Source organism: Gobius niger, assembly GCF_951799975.1.
Source record: "Gobius niger genome assembly, chromosome: 4".
Lineage (NCBI taxonomy): Eukaryota > Metazoa > Chordata > Actinopteri > Gobiiformes > Gobiidae > Gobius > Gobius niger.
The window spans coordinates 18,789,197-18,814,249 of NC_136855.1; the positions used below are offsets into that span (position 1 = coordinate 18,789,197).

General features: G+C 41.6%; 1 protein-coding gene across 1 annotated transcript in view; it reads left to right on the forward strand.

The window, feature by feature from the left end:
* The first annotated feature begins 2,143 nt into the window (after nucleotides 1-2,143).
* Nucleotides 2,144-25,053, forward strand: part of igdcc3 (immunoglobulin superfamily, DCC subclass, member 3) — a 59,635-nt gene continuing 36,725 nt past the window's right edge. Inside the window, exons 1-2 of the mRNA XM_079555851.1 lie at nucleotides 2,144-2,437; nucleotides 8,547-8,852. Of these exons, the coding sequence (XP_079411977.1) occupies nucleotides 2,371-2,437; nucleotides 8,547-8,852 (373 nt within the window). The 5' untranslated portion in view covers nucleotides 2,144-2,370. The remainder of the gene's footprint in view (nucleotides 2,438-8,546; nucleotides 8,853-25,053) is intronic.

Sequence of the window (25,053 nt, forward strand, 5' to 3'; positions counted from 1 at the left end):
TCAGACCACATTTTATGACCAACTTAGGCAGAAATTTAGGAAATTCCAAATGGTGAGAGTGAGAAATATTACATAGTAATGTAAGTAATGGCCATATAAGATATAAATTGTATATATAAATATGTGAGGAGGACACAGAACACAACAGAAGAGACATGTGGAGTACATATGGGGAAGGACGATTACATGACTGGATGAATAAGTAAAACTAACAGAACTAAATTAAAGGAGTATGATCATGAAACCCCCAGTTTCTCTTCTTCTTCCTCCCTCCCTCTTTTTTTTCTTCTTTTTTTTAATCTCTGATTTGTGTAATAATATTCCTCAAAATCATCTTGAGGGCCAGAGTTTCTATGATGCAGGGCCAGTTTTGGCCCCTGAGCTGGACATTGCCTACTCCTGCTTTATAGATAGTCAGTGGGCAACTAATCAGTGAACATACTACATTATACATAATATTTGTTCATTTACTTATTGCAGCTAAATGTTATAAATGTGTGCGTAATGTTTCACTTTGTGATTAGCGCTGACAAAATAAAAATACATTTTCTCAAGTGGAGAAATTACGATTCTTACATGTGTAAACAAACATGTCCACTAGAGGGACATCTTGCACAATACTAAGATGCTTGTCCAGTTCTCTACGTTTGGGACAAGCTGATGAAAAAACCTGTAAGCCACTTGTGTTTTTAAAATATTACTGTTGTTTGTCCTAACGCCAAACCTGTCAAATCAGAATCAGAATTGATGTTAGTGAACAGGTTCAGGAATGTTATTTGGTGCAATCATGCAACATATCACAAAACACTTGGTAGATGAATAATAAATTATTAAAACTTTAAAACTAAAAGGCATTCCTAAAGTAGTAAAATATGATGAAAAAACAACAATTTGACACAGAACAACAAATGCCGCAAGACAAACCTAGGCCTACAAATAAAGTAGCCTAAACCTGAACCTGAAAATATTCCATGGTATAACCTTGAAACCTTTCGATTTATGGGGATTTTAAATGTTGCCATCATTAACATATAAATTGCGACAACATTGGCCTGTAGGCCTAAAGTTACTTTAATCTTATATTGTAGAAATGCATTATTTTTTTTATTTTTTTTCCTTCAGTGGTGCTGTCTTCCAAACCGAGACACTCATTCCTCTCACTTTCTGTGGATGTTCTTGTTCGCTCGATTGTCAAGTCTATTGAAAATCCCAAGACTCCTGTTATAACTCTGAATTAATCAGCTAACCACTGCTGCGGGCATTTTCTTGGAGACTTGGCAACAACCGTCGCTAATTACACTTGGATTTGTACTGCATATTAACTCAATTATGATCTTAATTGGTGATTAGTTAAAAAGCACGGCGTAAAGTGTCACGTCGCGGCGGTTAGCGATAGGGGGCGCTCGAGTATAACCAAAAGTGCGTGTCTTTGTTTTAATTGAGAGTTGGGGTGTTGACTTGTTTATCATTTCAGGTTCACATGTTCTGAACCATTGGCTTTAAATAAAATACACAAGCTATTGTGGTTGCCTTTATGCGAGTGATAGGCTACTTATAGGCCAATAAACGTCGTTTAGATTTTACGGTACATTTGCAACGATTGTTATTGATAGACCTACTTAAAACCTGTCTTTTATGACCATTTCAATAACATTAAACGGACGAGTGTTAAATTTACCAAAACCAGCGCTTTGCTTATAACGCAGCTGTAAAAGACATGCTATGCGCAATTTGGCACGTTTTTACGCACTCCCCAGATTACATCGTTTGTTGAGTATTATTACATCATGTCACATCACGTCTAAAACATAAACAGAACCGCGTGTTTGCAGTTGTAGAATTTCATTCAAGCACTAAAATGTTACTGTAAAGAATAATGACATTTGTTCTTGATGGAGAGAATGTTGCTGAAAGCAGAAATGTTTTTGCACGTTTCTCATGCGTAAAAAGGTACAAGTATAGCCAGCCAGCACTCGGCTCTTTTGTTCCGAGCGTGCATTTAGTGTGTGTGAGAGGGAGAGGGATTTAGAGAGAGAGAGAGAGAGAGAGAGAGAGAGAGAGAGAGAGAGAGAGAGAGAGAGAGAGAGAGAGGCGCGGACGGATGTAGAGGCTGGCTTTGGGAACCAGCAGAGTGAGAAGGAGACCGAGGCAGAGCGGGATGCTGACAAATTCCTGATAGATGGCTAAAATGGCGAAAGCTTGTTCGACCCCCGTGAACCACCAAATTGTAGCGCGTTAGCTTGGAGATGTGAAAGTCAAAACTGGACACGCGCGCTTTACCTTTTTACGCGACTCGTATTCTTTTATTTTTATTTTTTTGTAATCACACGTTGTTTCGCTTGGATATTCTGTGGCAAGGTGTTTGTTTAGATGGCATCCACAAGGCACCGCCGCCTTGTGTTTTGCTTTTGGGGAATACTCCTAAACGCCTTAATAGGTAAGTGGCACACTGCTCTATAGTCTGTGGGACGGTATAGAGTTTTGGCCGGAGCATGGTGCATGCAGTGGGGGAACTAAAAAGTGTGCGTTGCTGACCACTAACCCTGAACTTGGCCCCTCTGCTGCCCATAGTCTGCAAGCGGCACGTTTGAAGTGAGTGGGGCACCGCGAGCATTGATGGGAACGTGTTATGGTTAAGCCTTGTGTTGGATGGAGCCCGGAGGAGAGATACGGTTTCTAAGGGGGCGTAACAGATATACTCGCACGTGGGTCTGCACAGTTCTACTTTTGCTGTTTTTGGAGTAAACACAGTTCAGCCACGTGCGAAGTAGTAAAGGCAGTTGTAAAGTTGGTGATTTCCACTGGTTATAAACCATCTGAAATGTGCATGCATCTTTGTTAGTTAAAGGCACCCCTTTACTGAGCTACCCTAGAGATGACCTTTTAGTGTAGTTTGGTTGCTTTTGTAATCTGCTGTTGACTTACATGCATGTAGTTGTAATATTCAGATGGAGTAATTTAAATAAACAACTACTTATTATATTGGCATGCAATCATTTTTCAAGACAGCCAAGACCCAAAAGTTTTTACCAAACAATATGTTTTTTTTTTTTTTTGTATTTCTTGTACGATATTGAAGTTGACTCATTATTTTTGCTGTATAAGCTATGGGAATTTTCTCACCAGTGCACAGCTGTTTGAGATGACAGTACTTGTTAATCTAAGTACTTTCATATTGCCTGCTGGGGTGTAAATCTGTGCAGATGAAATGTCAACACTGGCCCTATTGTCCCTCTCTATTTTTCATCTTTTATTCCTTGTGCTGTATGTGCTCTCTGTCTGTTTGTGGCCCCTCAAATTGAAAGGAGGAGAGTACTGGGTATTTGCAAAAGCGTATAGCCCACAGAGACTGACAAAAGCCCCCACCGATCTCATAAGGGATAGTACACTGTGGCCCATAACATGTTTCTCGGCGCAGTGCTTTGTGATGGGCATAATTTCAATCTATGAGGCGCTTTTTATAAAATGGATCTCTTTTAAGTGCTCATCTTCCTCAGAGATTAGATTCAGTAGAGATAAAGGCACTTTTATGGCATTCAAGTCGGAGTTAGAGAGAATAAGAGCGGGACTATCAGCATTAAGATCTCTCACACTCAAGAGTTCAATCTCGTCAAAGTGCACTAGATCATTCAGGAATCTCAGAGAGAAAAGCGCTCATCTGATGGGACTGTGTGCTTTCAATGACCAGGCTTTGGTGTCAAAGCCAAGCAGCAAATGGATATGATCATCTATAGACCTTATTAAAAAGAACTTAACCATTCAATTATTCTCTATTCTGCATGCAGCAGCTTTTAGTGATATTTGAAGTCTGTGTTTCATGTGCAGACTTAAGAGAGAAACATTCAACTTTGTGCCCAGTTGAACAATTTTGCCGTTTTCAAATATGTAAGATTGAACAGATAGGTGGCTGCATTCATGTCATTTAAACTAGGCAGGAGTGACAAAAATGAATAGACGGGAAGTTGTTATTCTATGATGTCTAGTGTTCATAGTATGTTAAGTTTTACTATTGTCATTTCTAAAAGCCAAACCTAACCAGTCCACTTGTCTGGAAACTTACATGATTTAGTGCTTTTGAAGTGATTCAAAGTCCGCATGATTTAAATGTTTTAAATGCAGTCTCTCTGCGGATCATTCATCAAACAGAAGCCGTTATCAGCTCTCAGTGGAATTGAGATTGCTTTTTAACTTGACATCTCAGGTTGATAAAAAAGAGAATTGCATCCCCCATTCAACATCTCATTGATATTGGTGCTGTTGATCCATGAAAGCTTGATGCAGAGAGAAATTTGCTACTTTATCGGTGCACTCTAAAGACACTTTTCGAGGCCTTTGCCCCATAAATAGTCATCACTCATGTTTTGTGCAGACTAGGTTTTCATTTTAAACAGCCTCACACTTCATTCTGCAGTTCTTAGAAAAGATGCTGGGTGCAGTATATAGACATTTTCAGTCTTCCTTATGAGGCTTCATTGTATTTCATGTCCTTGAAAGAAAAGTGTAGGCACTCTTTTCTTCAGTGTTCAAGAATCAGCAACTTTATGAATGTATTATAAGCAATACTGTCCAGATCATTTTAGTGAGACGTCGCTAAATCTGAGGGGCAATAAAATAAATCTATATCAAATACGGCAATGTTTTATAGAGTTATAGAGTTATAGATGTGAAACAAAGACCGGAAATTATTCAGCTTGTCACAAGTGCTACTGACATAAAAACTGAAAACATAAACAAACATGCCAGTGATACCACAGGTGGTCCTAATGCTCAGCTAGATGCTGACAATGTTGTTTTTTGCAGTGGGTTATTTGTCTACTGTAGTCAAAGCAAAGCATAAATCCGAGGAAGAATAGTTTATAATTTGGTTAAGACTAACAACAACAACAAAACACCAGTAGCAAAATTAATGCTTGTGCTGTATTTATTTATTTTGGTCTGTTTGTGTCATTAGAAGGTTATATTTGGTCCCATTTGATCTAAACATGTTTTAAAAAGGCTTATTTTTTGTTTTGTTTTTAAGATTACTTGCTACAAGACAGTAAAACCAAATTGTCCTTTGTGAATCAGTGTAAATCGGAAAGCCCCAAGTATGTGCAGGTCATGGCAGAAAGCTATACAAGGTGACTTGAGTAATCACATCATCAGTTTCCATTACTTGCAACTTTCAGACTTCACTAGCAAAGTGTTTATTTGTAGGTTCACTATGTAGCTCAGATGATGTCTGTGTGTAAACTTGACAGTATTTACACCATATCATCTGTAGATTATCACCTTCTGTCACTCACTCTAGTACTCATGCACTTGTTCTTGTGTAGGATGCCCCTGGTGAACTCCACGGGTCTCTCAGTGATCTCTCTGCTTCACTACAGTGTGGCTCCAGTAAACCTCAGTGCCAGCCAGCCGTCCTCTGTCAGGACGTAAGCCAGGGCATGAGCCACACTTGTCTTTGGCCATTTCCGTAATCCCACATGCCAGCTATCTTCCACAACCATGAAAATCCTTAACATGTAGGCAGCACATCGCCGTCAATAACACATGTTTTCTGGAGCGAGGCCACCGCGTCTTCTCGTCGCAGCTGTGCGCTTCCGTCTACATCCATTTAAGCAGTCGCCTTAACCTCTCGCGCATACATTGAACATGCCACCTTTCTTTTTGGATGCTTATTTGTTATATCTCTTCAGACAGAGAATAAAGTGTTAAAAATAATTACCTGTGAGCTTGGTCGTAACCTTCAGTCTTTCAGGGTTACATAAGAAGTGGGATAGCAGTAAGATGTGAATGAAGCGCGTGCAGGCTGTAGACACCAGATAGTGGATCAGAGAAAGTGATGCTTTGATATTATTCATCATTGTCTTACGTCATGTCATAATTCTGTTCTCTATTTTTTCTTTATGCAGTAATGGCAAAAGCACGGTGCCTTAAAGTGTAATTAATTCATGAAACATAATGATTGTAATTAAATAGAAATCTCACACCAAATTCACAACATAGTAAAATGACAAATCCTAACCCTAATCTGAAATGAAGATGGTATTTACAGGGAATTACAGTAATAACATGAAAACAGGGCTGCAAAAAGCATTAACTCTTTCTTCCTATATCATGTTTTTTTTTTTTTTTTTAAATCTAACCACCTACAATATGAACCAATCTGCTTCTCCAAGTCAGTGATTTGTACAATTCACTTTTTAGGTTTTACTCAAGATACTTTCCTCTTACGGTAATCGTCCTTATCGACCTTTTGTTGCGCCATATATTAGGCTGCAAGCACTCAGTCATGAACTAAAATAATAAATCTAACTATTAACAAATGTCACAATTTCACTGCATGGCAACTTTAGCCAAATGGAATTTGTTTTTGCTTTTTTTATTTTAAGGTTAAGGTTAAAGGGATATTTCAGGATTTTTGACATAGGGCCTCATTTCCTAGTTATGCAGAGTGTTGTTGATTTCTGGAGATTTTTTTTTTTTAATCTCATGCAGTCCTTTTATTTGAAGAGTTTAGTGGTGCTAGGCTAGTGCATGACTATGGTAACTAGTAACCTGCATTAAAAACCTCTTCAAAATCATTAAGTCGTCCTCCAAACGTTCATATCATCATATCTGATTTGTACAAAGCTCCGTGTAGTAATGCCGGCCGCAAGTAAACAAACTACTGTAAATCCTTTAACCGAGCAGATCACTCCGCAGCTGCTTAGCTTACAACCAGAGACCTGATGTGCTCAAATATAAGTTCTTTTCAATGCAAAATGGTTATATTTAAAAAATGATTCAGTCAACACAGACATTTATATCGGTAGTCTGGTGTTATAAGTGATTTGCCTCAGGTGCACTGAGCTTGGGTCAGACTGTTTTTAATCCAGGCTACGTGTTACCATAGACATGCACTAGCCTAGCACTAGCCTAGCACCACTAAACTTCAAATATAAGGACTGCATGAATTAAAAATATATATATATATCTCCAGAAATCAACAACACTCTGGATAACTAGGAAATGAAGCCCTATGTCAATATAAATATCCCTTTAAGGTGTGCTTTATTGTGCCGCTCATTTATACACTCAGTCGCAGTGATATGCACTCACATAATATATATATATAATTCTGAATAAAACCCTCAATACTCCAAACTCAGTAGAAATAAATAACATAAAATTTAATTGATCAACATAGATCATCCTTTTTCGCTTTTTAAGCCATGCTGTAACATCACCTGCATACCCACAATAGGCATTCCTGCTTACCATCTCCCAAATATAGCTGTACTAGTAATATTTTTGTCCATTGTCACGTAAGGGTTAAATACCTCTCTCCCTTTAAGTGGTAGCCCTGATGTTTTCCCCCCTGGTCCCCTGGCTATTTTGCTGCTCGCTGAGTGAAGAAGAAAAGAACAAAAAAAAATGGCGAGGCTAATGAAGGGATACAGATCAAAATGAGCGGAGTGGAAATGTTCCTTTACATTAGGGAGCGTTTGTGATCCAGGGGAGTGTGTCAATGCACTCCTTGTCTGCACCTAGAGCGGGGCAAGTCTTTCTGGGGCAGGAATTTGAGGGATGGAGCTGGAGGTCCTCGTTTTTGACCCCTGCTCCCCTTGGCCCCCCCCCGTCCCACCAGATTCCTCGGCCCGGGGCAGCGACTGGTAGTGCTTAGTCCATCAGCAGTTGTAACATGATATGCACACAGCCCGCTAAGCCCCTCTTTATAGTACCAAGCTAGGTCAACGTGTTTGCATCCACTTTTTATTGTCAGGCTCCTCTGAAACCACAAATAAGAAATCAAACTAATACTTCTGGTGATTAAAATCGTTTTAGTGTTGCTTTGTTCAATAAGGAACTCTCAGATTGGTGTCACAGTTACATAAGGTTTTGCTTGCGTACATACAGGTACACTCAATAACTAGTGCATAGATCTATAGACCTTGCAGTATTCCCCTGTGACTGTAGCCTGGAGGTAGCTCAGTCAAGCCTTTTAATTCATTAGGTATAAGGGCTAGCGAACTGTGATATGACATGAAGTGTGTTTGTTCAGAGGCAAGCAGAGAAAACATTTAACCTGTGCTGCTACAAACAGGCAGGCGTTATGGTTTCAAAATACTTTTCATGATCATTGTCGACTCATAGTTTGCCTCTTAATGCGATCTCTTTCACATATCCATGGGGGCAAACTGATCTATGTTTCACCACGGCTGTAAATAAGGTTAGTGAAATGGGATTTTTATCAATTCCCACAGGCTTCCTGACCATCTGCCGGTGTTGGAAGTTGTTCTGCATTTTTATGGACCAAAATGTATAACAGTTATTCACAGTTTTAAGTCTAATTATTAAGGACAGTATAAAATCATTCTCTGTATTTGATTTGAGTATTATGTCATAATTTCCAAGCGTGTGTACAATTCCTCAAACTCGATAACTGCTCTTGTTTATTCCTGTACTGGCCTGTTTGGGTTTGACGTTTTCTTATATTTACTTTATATTTCAAAGGCTATTAAAATATTATGGAATAATGAGGTTTGTTTTGTTTATTTGACTTTGTTTGTGTGTTTTAGGCGTGAGCTGTGAAGCGGAGCTGTCCTTCACGCTGGAGCCCAATGACATCATTGCAGTACAGGAGCAGCCCCTGATGCTGCACTGTCAGGTGGTGGGCATCCCTCCCATCAGCACCACATGGAGACACAACGGCCTGCTGCTATCTCAGGACCAGCACCACACTACCTTTATCAATGGCTCCCTACTCATCAACCACTTCCTTAAAACCAAATCTGATGGGACGTCTGACGAGGGCGACTACGAATGCATGGCCCAGAATTCCTTTGGGCTCGTCGTGAGCCGCAAAGCACGGGTGCAGGCTGCCAGTAAGTAACAATAACTGCATGAGCACTGTTACTGTGCTGTATTATTATAGATTAAAACACACATCATCCCTCTATCGTCAGCAGCTCATAGCTCTGTGTACACTGTTGAATAGCTTAAGTTAGCAGCTGTATCCACAGAAAAATCTGACAATATTTCCCTTGTGGTAATGGACTTGTGATGCTCCACTACAGAACAGTTCTGGACTTTGAACTGCACATTAACAAGCACTCACGCTGAGCTCTGAACTGTTATATATGAGGGCATTAAACTCACCCAGGAGCCTTTTTCAAAGGCATCAAGAAAAATATTCTATGGCTTCACCACCATATCTTGAGTTTAAAGTCATTCTATTTCAGCATCAACATCCCAGCATTGTTGCTAGGGCTCATTAGGCTGGGCGACCCATGTTGTAGGAGACAATCTGTCTGCTTCTCAGTCCAGTGTGAGCTTTAGTACTCCTCTTTGTCACAGCACACACATGCAGAGGCTGTCTCAGCGATCTCTAAATTAAAGTCATCATGGACTCACAGTTCTCTGTGGACATGCTGCGCTCTGCAGCCCTGGCTTTATTGATATCAGGCTGCTGCGTGCAGTGCTGACTTAAGACTTTCTAGAGCCCCACTTTTATATATTTTCTTACACAGTGACGGACAATAGTTCAGTGCAGCCTGTTGATTCCTGAGCTGTGTGTAGTCAGAACACTGCTGTGCTGTTGTAGCCAATACCGCTTTTCCACCCAGTGGGAAGAGAGGTTAGCACGACGCCTCACTGGCCGAGGGGAGAAGTCACTTCTGTTCAGTGCTGCCGTTGTCAAACACATGCAACCTTTTAGGACCCCCTGCAGGGACTTTCTCTCAAAGGTCGGCTCTATCCACCACCTTAACACAGTTGTTCATAGGGAATCAATATAAAACTCTCCCTACCACATTCTACATTAGGCGTAACGGTATATAAAAAACAAATGAGCTTGCACAATGTAATTGTTTAAAAACATACAAAAATAATTTAAAGAGATCAATTTAGATTCTGTAGATGTATCCATAAAAATAGATTGTTTCTTTAATCAACTTCCTAATCTTTCAAACATTTTCATAAAAAGCATTAAACCACGCTTTTGCTCAATGATTCACACAGAACAAACTGTGTATCATTAGACAGGAGCAGTGACAGGCAGAGTGCGCGACAACAACAAAGGCACGTCCGGGGGAAGCCGTATGTGTCACCCGTGGCTGGTTAGCTATACAGCTAATGTTTACCTCACATAAGTTGTTTGCGAGTGGAAGCCCACGATGTCCATCTCTCACAGCTCTATTAAGTCCAGACCTTCATCTAGGCGCTGGAATTTTGAAGTGTTTTTAGATACTTTGCTTTACTTTGGAAAGTTGAAAAAGGAATTACTATAATCACTGTCTGCCACCACTCAAAAGGTAAAGCTGCAAAATTATCAATACACCAAAATGAGCCCAAGGAGTTGTCCGTCACTCAATAGCGTCCGTGTGAAACGAGGGAAACATTATTCTGCTGCACTTAAACTAGCGCTACTAAATAAATGGACCAAAATTGTACTGAAGCGGTTTATAAGAGGACCGAACTGATGCTGAACTGAAACGGCTCAGTGTTTCCCATGTACTGTTACACCCCTATTCTGCAATATTGAGTATTTTCTCAATTGGATTTCCAATAGAGTGTGAGTGTGTATTGTCAACTTTGATTTATTTTTAGCCTCATTTCTATCCAGAACTGAACTTTGCTTCTCTTATTTTACTCTTAGTCCAAGTTCAACTCATCCACATTGCAATGATTGTCTTTGACTGTTCCCATTGATCCGCTGTGCTCCTTGTATCGATCAGCTAAGGCCTGACAGATTACTGAATATCACAGTTTGACCTCTGGCCTTTGACCCTTAGGGTAGTATTTTTGGTGGGGCATTGAGCGGACCCCTTGTTATAATGATACAATGATACGTTTTTTCTTAATGGAGTCTGGGCTTCATCTCTGCGAGGAGCTGCAACAATTCCCCAGAGACCCTTCAAAGGGGCTCATGAGATATGAACTTGTGACTGTAAAATGTCCCTGTATTGGCCCTAATTGCCTTGTAATGACATCACTGTGGGCGCCACTTTCAGGACTGTCAATAAAGACTGATGCCTTACTGATTTGAGAACTATTTGGTATTTGATTTATAGTATGATGCATTGCTTTATTGTAAACTCTCTCAGAGATTTTAGCTGTTCAATTTCTGTTGCCCTGCAGCCATAATTTCTCTATTTTTTCAGTTTATAATTTTTTCATACCAGCCTTTGAATTGCCCTTGTTTTTGAAATAAGCTAAAGGCGTTTGGGCAATTTGTGTAATGTTTTATCTTCCTGGCTTCCTCACTAGAGAACATAAATTATTCTGAATCAAGTTGTCTCATCGATAAAATGAGCCCAAAGCTGATGATTTCCCGGAAAAGAATTTAAACGTATACAGTGTTTGTTTATGTCGTCTTTTTTGTTTTTTTTTACAGCATTTGTTGCCCCCTCCCTCCCCTCCCCCCGCACTTGAACTGTGCTGTGATTAAGAATCCCCTTTATTGCCCTCTCTGAAGACCCAAGCACCTTCTTATCCTGCCCCCTTCCATAAATTCACTTTTTATTTTAGCGTGACAAGCGTTTGTGTGAGCTCGCCACTGGGGGCTAGTGTTGTGGCCGACTCCCCGTTGACCCTCTAAATCGGTGGCCTGCTGTCAAAGAATTCTCCTCTCCTCCCCCCTCCCTTCTTCTAAATATTATCTATCTGGTGTTTTCTCCTCATTTCCTCAGCTCACTTTTCTCTCCAGTACCTTATTAGCTTAGGTCCAGGAAGCTTTTCATCATGTAGGTGACTGACAAGGCGGCTACAGTGGACCCAGCTCCGGCTCGCGCTCGCTCCCCTCCCCCCCCTCACTTTCACTACAACAGCGTCACCAAGCAACGCTCCACAAAGGCCGCCCTGTTACAAAATAGCTTTTTAGGATCAATTGAAATGACTTGCTTTTGTCTTTTTTGTCTGCAATTAATTGGAAAGTGCTGATGCTTTGTTAATAAATAATATATTTCCCCCCCGTTTATAAAAGGGAGACAGCAATTGAGCTCAGGGAAACATTTGACGGGTAAAACAAAAAAGAAGAAGAAAGAATTGCAAACACAAGATGAAGTGAGATACAAAAAAGGTGGAGTCAATGAAACGACTGTGCTGCGGCCGGGACGTCATTGTGTGCGCCTCGGTTCAGCCGTTTCCTCCGCATCAGTATGTAGTCTGATGAATGATGATTGCCTCCTTGTTTAGTCTTCATGTTGTCACGGCAAATTGTACAGTATTGTAATGGCGAGCTTCTGAATGAGACTTTAATGAAATCGAGGGACCCAGGGGGCTGTAAGGGATGGAACAGGAGGAAGATGGAGGATGCTAGTAAAAATGTCCGACCATAAACACATGCCTCTCGTTTGTGTGAATTTAACCCCTCTCACGGGTCCTAATGGAAATGACTCCCGCTTATGGCACGAGATGTGAGGCGGGAAAGCTAAAGATGAATTTAGAGAACGGCTTCTTCACATGACTTTCCCATTACAAGGCAGGAAATTGTGCTCTCTTTTGAGGCCAATTTAGCGTTGTGGAAATCAGAAACTATTTAAAAATGCGTGTTCCCATGTGATGGTGATTTTCTTACTCATTAGTGGGCTTTGCAGGCACTCTAGACCCCTTAGTCTTCATCATTTTGTAGCATAACTTAAGTTAGAATAATGTACAGAAAATACAACCTGCTTATACAAATGTAGTTGCACTTAGAAGGTGACCAGTGTCCAGTGATGCAACAATTAACTTTGCAAACGTGCAAATCTGCCAAAGCAAAAATAAAAAATGGGTGAAGATAGACTGGATTAGAAAAAGCCACCCAGTATGTTTTTGACGAGAGTTTGACATATTAACAAGGAAAAGCAAAAGGTGTTTGCTTTCAAGGTGACCATTTTCAGACCGTAGCAAAGTAGTAATTAGAAATATTTGATCTTAAAGTTGTGTGATCAGGCCCAGAGATTTCTAGCACCTCTGTATCGTTGGCTATTGGCAGTATAGTTACCCTTTACCCCTATGACCCCTGGGACGCCCCTCTCGTGGCCTCATGGGCGGTGCTCTTACATCTTCACAAACCCTTTTGCCTCCCTTTGTCTGCGCGCCAAGTCCCGCCCCCCATGCTCCGCACTCACACTCTAAGCTCGTCCGCTCGTTCTAACCTAAAATTACATCAATCATTGTCTCTCTACGTTTCCCTCAAAACTTAAAGATCACGTTTGTCTTTGGCACAGTTACCAATAAACGTCTTCGAGGTGAAGTCAGGTGTATTTCAGAGTACTTATTACAAGTGTGTGGTCAGATTCTCCATCTGTTGAGCAGCATAACATGTTTACTTTTTAACATGCATTTATTTATTCATCTTTTCACATCCAGAAGGCACCAGGAAGCTGTGCTGTGTAATTACTGCACACCTGCCCAACTAATAGTCACGTGATGCTGCCTACACAAACGTTCTGCTTTATTTGGAAGGATTATTTGGTTATTTTTGTTGTGTTTTCAAGAGTGAATGGAGACCTGTGTCTTTGCCACTGTTGGCACGTGTGCGAAAGGAGCTGGATAAACAGCAGTGAAATCCCTAATGAAAACTCTGCATATTTGCATTGACAAACAGCGCACATGTCCTCTCTCCAGTCTCCTGTGGATATGTCTGTTTATCCTGATGCTGACATGTGATTGACCTTGAAGCAGTGGAAAGGCATTGCGGGGCGGCTCATAGTAGGCCTTTTGTCTTACATTACTGATTATTCTTATTACACTGTGACAATGGCTTTCACTTGAGGACACATTGTTTAATGATGTTCCATTCAGACACACTGAGGCGTCCTCATTATATAAATAACTGATGGATGAACTGCCTCTTCATTAATTTATAATACCATTACCACACACTAACAAGCTGCGAGCTGCACTGTTGATGGTCATTATAGGCACAAGAATCATGTTTGCGCTTTGATCTGACACTACCTGTATTGCTTTTATCTCTAAAAATCGAGATTGAATTGAAACCAAAGCGCTGTGCTGCAGGCCCCGTGGTGGTGACAGGACATGAGCCATGTGCTGTGCTCCAACAGGCAGCTGGCTTCAGCAGAGAGGCTTCAGATAAGGGGGATGCTGCTGCACCAGCCAGAACGGGCACCATTATACTAAAAATATCCTTAGTGTAAACAGCATCACTTGGCAAATCAAGCAGCTAAACAGAGCTGGGAAGAAGAGCAGCTGGATTCAGGATATCGAACAGCTCGCACGGCGTTTTGCCTGTTCCTCCAGGCAACAGTCTTCTCGCCAAACATGCTCATAATCTGCTTTGTTGTGCTTCTACGTGAGGAATAACAAGTGGCAAAAGGTTTACGTATGTGACTAAATCAACGTGTAAATGAGTGCATGTTGTTTGCATTATCTGGCACAAACATACATGTGTGCATTTGCTAGAACAAACATCTGGCATCTGGCTGGCGTTCAAATGGTCTCTGAGAACATACTACCAATATTACTCCAGTCAGCATCTTTTACACTGCATTCAATTCAATTCAGTGTTTAAATAATGCATTATTTGCCAGCCTTTGATTATGGTGGCACTTGCACAGTCTTAACCATCAGATAAACATTAAAGGGTCTGCAACAAGTGTCCGTTAAGGCTCGGGAGTACAGTGTAGTTTGGTTGTGTTGCACGGATTTGTCCACATTTGGTGCCCATAGAAGAGTCTTAATAATAAAGTCTGAGAGTGCTTGTGAGCTGGTCCTCCGAATGTCCCTGGACCACCCGAGCTATTCTCGAACAAACAAATGAAAAGGGGGCCAAAAATTCCTTGTGCTGCTTTTAGGACTCCTTGGAGGAATTCTTCAGTAATAGAGGCGAAAGGTGAAAGAAGCCGGAGCAGAGGCCAAGACCAAAGGTGGGGACGGGGCGGACCAGTCTGGAGTTTGCCTTTACAATCCGCCCTCCTATTAACCAGGCTGCTTTACGCAAATCCAAAGTGCCAAGTATTTAGTATGTTCCATGTTTTACGATTGCAATTATCCCTTCGTCTTGCGGAGGGATTAGCAATGTGTACATACATCATGGAGTCTTAAGTATGGTGGACTATAGAAGTTAATCTGCAGGTCAGTGGAAACATGTGGGATTTGGGTGTTTGTGTGCATGTTGTGTGTTCCTATGGCTTATGTTGTGGCTTGGCTGCAGAGCTCGGTGCTGCCCCGTCACCGCGCTTCACTAAACTTAACACAGCCTTTATAGCCAGATTGTGCAGTTAAAAGCCTTTACAGGGTCCGCATCGTCCACCTATAAAAAGGCACCAAAACTCCACCACTTCCTGTCTTGTCCTATGGCAGACATGTTGAAAAAAAGAGCTACACAGAACAGTGATGGGCATACGTAGTACAAGACGATTTAACGATTGGAAAGTGTTATCTGTTTTCTAGTATGCAGGAGTTCACAAATTGACTGGGTGTATAGGTCCTTTGAGGTAACACAGACCGCTCTATTTTCCAGACTGGCTCAAAAGGTTGTTAGAGCTTCTGGCTATGTAATGAAAGATGATGAAATTTACCGTAGTTCTTGGTCAAGTACTGGTTAGCCCTTGGTTCAGCTCAGAACTTACATTCACAGTAAACTTACCAGTTGAAATTGCTAGCAGCTTTTTATAGATATGAATAATAAAATAAAAGGTCTAGTAGTATATTATAGTTGATATACAGATAACTTTAAGAGCTTTGTTGAATAGTTTAAAGTTAAGGTAGCTACAAACAAACATTTTCTATGCTGATCAGATTTACTGCTCGCTGCTGCATAAATGAAAACCAGGATTATGTTATCTTGGGCGAAGTTATTCAGAGTCACACACTGGGCCTCTGTGTGGGTGTCCAGTTTTCCATTTTGTTTAAGCAGGGATCAGGAAATCTTTCTCTGGTGGCCAATAAGCAGAAGAGTCAGAGACAAAGAGCAGTCAGTGATGGGCAGGCCGCAGTGGTCCGTTGGGCCCCCAGCCACCTCTCGCTCCTCTCTACATCGTGTGTGTGTGCGTGTGTGTGTGTGCGTGTATGTGTGCGTGTATGTGTGCGTGTGTGTGTGTGTGTGTACATGCGCCCTCTTCTCCAGCCTATTGTTAGTGGCGAAATGTGGCCCGGTAGAGTGGCTGGGAACAGGCAGGGGCTGTGGAGATGTGCACAATCTGGTGGCTCTGTTTTGTGACCGGGGCCTGTAGCGCTTGTTCTTCCTGACCGGCGCGTCTCGTCCGGGTGGGGGTCCACTTTTTTCTGTCAGCACTGGCTTCAGCGTTCCATTCCTTCCCCCCCTTTGTACTCTCGCGCTAACTCGAAAACACCAGGGTCATAGGTCGCGGGGGCTCATCGGTGGAAGAGGCTAGGCTTATCTGGGAAACTGTGACCTTTCTATGTGCATTAGTGCAGAATACCACTCCCCTTGTTTTATGCTCCTCTCCCAGGGCCCCCATCCCCCCCCCCCTGCACTCCTTCTTGGTGGGACCCCTTCCATCCCATCCCCCCAGTCTGTTGGCCCCGGGGCAGTGGCAGTGACCTTGGCTTTAACAGTGAAATAAGGTAGCGCTGCAACCTGCCCTTTTCCAAACGCGCCACGCAGCAAGTTACCCGCACAAGAGCCAAATAAGCACATTTTGAGTCGCTCATGGAGGACGGGAATTTGTCTCTGTCAAAACGGATTCTCCTCAAGGCTTCCCGGTGCTATGAATGTGACTAGCGTTGAGCCTTTTTTGCCTACAGTTAAATATGTTAATACAATTCAAATGTAAATAAAGGGGCGACCTCAATATTGGATCAAGTTAGAAGTGTCATGCATGAGAGCATTAGACTAACGAGCATTGGCCAGGCCTTTACTTTCCTCCAGTGAGCATAAATCCTATTAGATATATATATACAGCCAATTAATAAAATATACAAAACTTGAAAATAATTGCGACTTCTTTTTTCAATAGCTGTCAGATAGAAACTTAACTGTTTGGGGTTAACGGCTTAGATCTGTGTGTGAGAGAAGCCTCTGGGGATGGAATAACTTCCACAGGAACCAATTAGAAGAGGTTGCTGCTAGTGTTGGATAAAACATCTCAGGGAAGGCCAATTTCTTCCTGACAACCTGTGTGCAATGTCCATAGTTAGGGAAACACATTGCCACCAAAACCTTGGCGAAACAGATACTACACTATTTTAGGGCTGCACAGTATTGAACTTTTTTGTGTGGCTTTCTCTGTGCTATAGGGTTACCCTTTGAACCACTTCATGTGGCCTTTCTGATCCCAAACAAATGCGCTCATTATATTGTATGAAGATGTGCCCTTTGAGAGGCGACAACCCTGACAGTCTGGTTGAGTTTACGCCAAAATGCTCAAAATGGCTGTGACGCTCGTGACACATTTGGCACAATAGACTGTCGCGCACTGTGGCATTTCTAAAAATACAACGCAGATTCAGATGTAAACCACGACCTTAAAGTCGACTAAAGCCATCAATGAAACTGAAGCATGAGCAATAATTTGAGGAACAAAAAGAGTCGGAAACATCACTTGCAGGAGCCAAAATAACTTGAGAACATGATACTGTATTTAGGTAGGAAACACAAACAGCAGCACTTAGCATATAACGCTGACTCATTACTCATATTTTACTTGAATTTGCCTCATGTATTTTTGGTTTATGTGTATTTTTTAGTTTTGCTTTGTGATAGAACATGGTGACAAATGATTTAATAGCCTTCTTGAAACATGAACATTGGCACTCAGCACATTTTAAACACTTAATGAAGAAAAATCCCTTTGAAAGAATGTTGTTGACCCTGCAGAAGAGGTTGTTGACTCTATGCCAGGATGCGCATAATGGCTGAGACTCTAGTAACACATTTGTCACTGTGCGCTGTGCCAACATGTGCTCTTAGCTACAACTGTGAATCCTCGCTCAATGTGGCATGCTTCCCCACACTGTTCAGATGACCCCGCGGAGGCTCATAACTGTGGCGATTTAGAGGAAGGAAGGGGCTGCACGGTAAGTAAACTCCAACGGGATAAATGTGCAGAGGCAGAGCTCTCCAGAGCCATGGAGCATGTGGCGGTGGTCTCTTGTGATCTCTCTGGGCCTCTCTGGCTCTAGAGGCTGGACCTTGAACCAGGAAGGAACATTCCATTCCGATGCTGTGCTTTGACCCCGCGACCCCCGCGGGCTTTGTTTCAAGGGCAGCTTTTTCGACAGGCAGCTCCAAACGCGGAAAGTGACGTCGCGGACGGGCTCGCTCGGCTCCAAGAAGCACGCCTCTGCCATTAGAACCTGCCAGAAAAGTGCTCCCCTGACCTGCACCTCGTAATTCATCACTGTAACATGAACATTACCTAAGGTTAACATCAAATAAGCCCGGACAGACGCAGGGCTTGAGCGCTGTGGCACAAACCTCTGCACGGTCACCGACTGCACAATCTGCCGGTAAAACTGCCACTGTGTCCCTCGACACATCTCACTGAAGACCTTTAGGAAAGCATGCGTTCAGCCAGTGCTTCTCAAGCTGCGGGTTGTGGAGATACTGGTGGTGCACAGGCATTTACTCGGGTCTTTATTGTCTTCTTGTTTTGTCCTTATTTCATCTTTTTTTTTCTTTTAGGTTCTGGTCTGTTTAGTGCCTGCCTCAGCTTAAATTTTGACCAAATTTGCATACATTATTTATTCTTTACTATGACTTTAGACATTGTTTATTACTTTTAGAAAATTTTACTTTATTCATTTTGTCTTCCTTCAGACCTGGTTTCATTTCGGTTTTATTTGTCAGACTTGCATTGGCCAGATATGGTGGTGAGCCAGCTTGCCTATTTGCAATACAGTGAAACGCTTGTGTTTGTGGCCCTTCACGTCGCCTCCTCCCAAAGCTGCAAAGATCTGTTTATCTGATAATCATATAAAGAATTTGTGACATCCGTCTCGCCACGGTCTTGCATCACTTTTATGTGTGTTTCTTCATGGAAGCGCTGGTGTTAGTAAGTCGTATAAGGCGTACCATTTCATTGCCCGGGCGTGAAAAGATGAAACATGATGCGAGTAGTGTAATAGCCCTCTCCGTTTGGCGGCGTGGGCATTATTTGTGAGTGGGGAGACAGTTTTAGAGGGTTAGCGGGCTTATGGCAGGTTGGAGCAGCGTGTGATATGTGCTTATGTCTGACAGTGTGTAGTGGTTCTCCTCCCTCGCAGCGGAAAGAACTGACGAACTGACAGCAGAACTACTGGTTAGACCGAGGGCAGAGTCAAGGATAAGGGCCATTTAAACAGACAATACAGGCTCCAGGGAGGATGTGATTACATATACAGTATGTTTACTTAAGGAATAAAACTTCAGATATTGTATGCTTGACTTATAGTGGGCATGTTGTAATGTTGCTCCTTCATAAAACCGCAGCAAGTAGTATTTCGCTTTGTTTCACGCATGTTTGGAGAACCCTTTCTTCTGCTGTTGAAGCATTTTGATTTGTGTTCTCTGTTTTTTGAATATTGGACTTCTGGGTTCAATCTTGCACCCATAAACCTTCAATGAAACTGTTATGAGCTATTCAGATTTCAAACAGCGTTCATCACACCCCCATTGATTTGTTAGTGTTTATCTTTATTATTCTTTGGTCATTTTTTATTCTTTGGTAATTTGGGACCTAGTAGTAGCAGGAGTTTGCTGTAATATGAAAAACATCCAATGCCATAGTTTTTTCCAACCTAAAGTGATAAAAGGGCACAAAGTGAACTAATCATATATCGCCTGGATTTGCCCTGACTTGGCCTCATGTGCATCGGCTAACCCTGCATGTTAATATTTAAAATGAAGTGACTTTATGCTCCATGCAACCGCTCTGAATTTTAATGTACAATGGAAAAGTAACTTATTGACCTACTGTTCTTGCGTTCACTAGAAAAAGACGTCAGTAAGACAAATGTGCATGTTCATAAACTGCATCTTGCACAGTATTGTTTATCCTCAACCATGTATGTGTATGTCCTTAGAATATAATAAGTCACCTCCACATTATACTATGGCGTCCTGCCCCTAAATGATGTTTATCTGGCTTTACTCAAGTCTACAGTGTTTCGCTATCTGATGAATCCTAGTAAACAGTGCATTCTTTGTCCTCCAGCGCGGTGTAGGTAAAGGCAGCTGAGACAAAGGGCTTTCATTTCTTACCCACTGTCATGTCACGCTAAGTGCTTGTGACACGGCCTTCCCTATCTCCTCCTGCTGCGGCTTTATTTGCACTATATCGCAGCGAGGACTGTGGTAACAGTGGGCGTGGCTGAGGCAAGTGCACATGTGCCTACGAAAGAAGTGGGGGGATGCTGCTTGCTGCATATTATCATGATTTTGGTACAGGGGTGGGGTATCGAGGGGGTCTTAGATCAGTGTGGGGCAGTAATATCCCTGGTGACCACAGTCAGCTGGTTGCATCAATAGAGGGTTTGAGGGAGGCAAAGAATAGGGGGACTAAGCTGGAGCTCCCAGCTGTCCAAAGACGGGACATCCACTAAACAATGTCCCGTCTGAAATTAAGGCAGTTTTTGCCCTCTGACTTTGGAGTATTGTTTAGCTGTTAATTCTCTCATAACTTCATTAGTCATGTCTGTCTGTCCTGTCTCTAGAGTTAGCTTCTTCTTTTTTTCTTACCTTACCTAACAAAGCACTGGGGATGAAAGAGAGGACCCTACATCCATGAAAAAATATGCCCATGTCACAGAGTTGCTCTTCAGCCGTTAAAGTAGTATCTATTAGGACAAGTCATTTACCTCCATGATAATGATAATGATATTTGAAAACATGTTCCTGATGCCTGTGCTGAACATTTCTGAGAATGTAATCAAAATTGACATCTTGTTACAAAATGGCAAAGCAAAAATAAAAGTGTATAGCATTTAGATATACTTGTAAACAAACAGAGAACTTTGGGCGCTAGCATTTGGAATTGCAATTGAATAGAAATTGTAATTAGAATGATAACTATTAACAAATTGCATGGACTGCAAATATTTGAAAATGAGAATAACCGGCTGACTGTGTAGATTAGACTTCTACAAACATTTTCGGAAATGCTTGTGATATTCCAATCTTATAAATAATACTGCTGAATCTTGATTTTAAAGCGTCAATTGCGCAACATAAACACAATGTTTTGATTCCCCCCAAATCAAGCAGCCCTACTCTGAATTGAATACGGTGAGCTTTCAGCGCAGGCAGCCCCTGGATTTATTCAACAGCTCTCTTTCTTAAAGCTGCATCTCTTCTGGCTGCTGCGTCTCCCTCCATGTCGTTGCTGGTGATTGATGTCCCAGCCGCTCTCTTCATACTAACTAAGCTCATATTTACAGATTAGCGCATCTGCTGCGGTCTTCCCTTTCTGCTCCTCTGAATGGTGATCCCAGTCCTACACTAACCTCCCAGTAAGAACCTTTATTAAGCCTTATTACATGTTTTATGGTTCTTCCCAGGCCTACCTCATCAGCGCTTAGTCTCTACTGAGATGCATACACTCCTCCTTTGCTATGCGACGGTCCTCATTGCCCCCCGCGAACCAATGTCTGTTTGCCACACATGCGATGGCACAGGGTTGCCCGGGATTGTGATTAATGGCCGCAATTCAGGCTGAAAAATTCCCTTGAGTGGGTGCCAGTTGGCTTGCACCGAGAAGAAACTCATTACTGCTGTCAGAGGAGCTGATGGGGCAGAGAGGGCCCTGAGTGATCCTCCGTGTGGTGGATGGGACGAAGCGAAACTCATTTTTGTGCATGTCAGTGGTGCTGGCGAGCGGGTCCATACCTGCACCATGTTTAAGCCGTGGAGCGTGAATAAGTGTGTCCACGTGTTTGAGTGGAGACTGCTTTCCGAGTGACATGGATCATTTCTTTAAAAAAATGAATTAAGCTCTCTGCGGCTTAATGCGCTGTGTTACTCAATGACCGCAGTTCCTTCACTTGACTGTCAAATGTGTTTTCTCTGTAACGCCACATGGGAATTACAGGTGGAGCATTTGCATATCAGTTTTAATATTGTGGAAAAGTCAATCTATTTTGGTCGAATTTGAAGCAAAACTCATACAGTCTGACACAGATCCAGTACAGACAGACTTCTACTTTGCATCCAGCTCTTTGCATTTTTAAAGATTTCTCTCTCAGTCCAATGTTAAGATAAGGTGAAGTAGAATGTAAGATTGCACAATTAATCACAACTGAATCAATAACTATTTGAATTCTTGCAAAATATCACAATCCTGCCATTTGCCATTTTTCAAACAAAATATCCCCTCTGCATTGGGTTTTGTATTCTTGTTATGTTAATGCCACTGGATGTGCTTGGTGTGTGTTAAAGAAGAGCTGCGTAACTTGTTAACCTTAATAAATCCTTTTCGTAGTCCCTCTGGGGGTAATACAAGTGTTAATGGGATGATTTAATCTCCCTTGGTGTCTGGCAAGAGAACCACAATTGCAACTTCCCTGCCTCCAGGTCAGAGGTGCAATACACACTAATAGAATCCCGAAGAAGAAGCTAACGTGCAAAGCTAACTGTGGGCTAGCGCCACTTTAGCAGTATTTACAGCCAAGTTTGATTGAAAAAAATGATCTCCATTGTGTAATTGGGTTGTGGCACAATATACAAAATCCCCTTCCTCCCTTTGTCTTTTCCGTCAGTGTAGTATTTACTCTCACGGACAATTAATGAGTAAAAAAAAACACAACAGGCTACGACACCTGCAGTGGCGCTTATGGCCTCTAGGGGCATGAGTTCTGCTTTAATACTTAATATTTGTCCAAAATGAGTCTAATATTCTTTTCTCCTGGGATACTGACTATCCTACAATTATTCAAAGCAAATGAAGGAATTTTGCATTGCAGGGACGACACTAGTTACTAGTTCTGCATGATGAATGAGTTTCTCTTACATTTAGTCAAATGGAAAAACATTGACATTTATCAGATTATTGTATTTTCCCATGATTTATGATTCACCTGTGTTTATCAATTTTAATTCACACCAACAGGAATTATTCAAGCATGTATTTGTGCAAAATCTATACTATAGATGCATTATGCTGCCTTCTAAAAGATTATCTAGTCCACAATAGACTGTGCTATACACGTATATACGTATATACGTGTATACGTGTATACGTGTATACGTGAGGCATTGAGGGCAGGTTATGGTTCTCCTCGTTGTTTCTATTTACTGTAAAAGTCCAGTGACAGTGCACTAATGGATACATTTTCATTTTAAAGGCAGTAATTGACAGTTCGTGCTTATTTCAGATTAGGATCAGGGTGCAAGGCCAGCAGACAAAAAGGGACTGGGGGAAGCAGGCTGAAGTGACAGTTGGCCTGCATGAAGCGGATAAGCAGAGAACAGTGCTATTCAGTAGAGATAGATATCTGCATTTACTGCCAACATTTGAGAAAGCAGCAAATGGGACTCTGCTTCTGTGTTTGGCTCAATAGACATCGAGGGTATAAAACTGTAATTATAGTCCATTCAAGGCCTTCTTCAATAGATTTATGTGTCGTACAGCGCTGTATGTAAATCAACCATGCATCCAGCTGTTTAAGACCAAACTTTGACACAAGACGCATAATAATGTCAGCCATGAATGTACTGTAAATCTCTGAAAAGGTGAAAAGAATTTAAAACAGAATGTCTTTCGCAGACCTTTCTGACCTCTTGGATGTCTTGACATGTGAGCTGACTGCAGAGCGGCATTACTACTCTTGAACCAAGATGCTAATATTTTGACAGAGAGAATTTTGTAACTTAAAGTTCTACAGTTTTCCTTTTGTTCTTGACAAACATAATATCAACAAAGTTTGTTTTTAACAATGGCAGATAATGATTTGTCAGTTTTATGTTTACTTCGGTGGTACGAGGTCACATTGGCATTTTTTCAGCAGTAGAAATTGGATGAATATTAAAAAATATAGATATACAGTATATCTAGCTATTTCTAACAACTGTATGCTTTGTTCAAATTTAATACAAAGTGTGCAATAGAGTTCTGTATCAAATGTTATAATTTAACCTTTTGGCTTTACAGAACTGCTGCAGTTCAGCGAGATTCCTGGGTTCACTTACTTTTTCCTACCTGTCCTGTGAATGTTTACATGTTATGGCCCATAAAAATATGGTATAATGTAAATATTTGGGTGATATTAGTTTAAACACAGTTTAGACACTGTTAAATCATTCTTTTTGATTTGATGAAGATCAGACCACATTTAGGCAGAACGTGTTCACATACATTGTCCTCCCTCTGTACATAGATTTACAGTGGCCAAAACAATGTATGTAATCAACAGTAATATATTTAGCATGCTATTCAAATGCTTTTATGTGAATGATAACTCCTGCATTTTACATTTTAAAATTTGTATTGGTTAATGTGTCAGTAACATGAATACAGTAAATAATTAATTACAGAATATTTAGCGGTTTTGACGACAGAAACCCAAGTTCTTCTTCAGAAGTTATAGTTCTAGCAGTTCACAGTTTGTGTCATGATGAGGTTGTGTTTGTAAAGCCACCACATACTTGGCATTGACCTTGATTCTGAGTTTTGTTGGGTACGAGACAGGGCTGTCCATCTGAGGACCACCCTCTGTCCTCTCACATGTGGGCCAGACTGAGCAGAGATTTACACAGCCGTTTGGGACATTTGGAGCGTTGTGTTTTCAGGGTGCTGTGAGATGCACTGGAGCGCACCGTCCCGCCCCGCCTCGCCTCGCGTCTTTCACCCGTCCCATGGGAGCGCCAGATGTGGGGTCATCCATCTCGTCTGGGATCCCCCCAATCCTGCTCCTAACCACGGTCAAAGTCAAACTCCAGACAACCTTCACAACTGTAGAGGATGCAAATATACTTAAAAATTGATGGTGAAGTTGCACAAAATCTCCTCAGGAGAAAACTAAAATAAAAATTGAAGTTGACTTTTACGAGGTCCTCAAGGTGGCCTCTTCCAAACTGTTGTCTGCTAATGAGGGGGAAGTAATGTGCGGAGAAATGGGTAGAATTGTGATGCCAAATGTCCGTCGCGGTTGTTTTTCAGTGTCACTGCTGTCTGCGCGCCTCAGTTAGTTTAGCTCTAACAA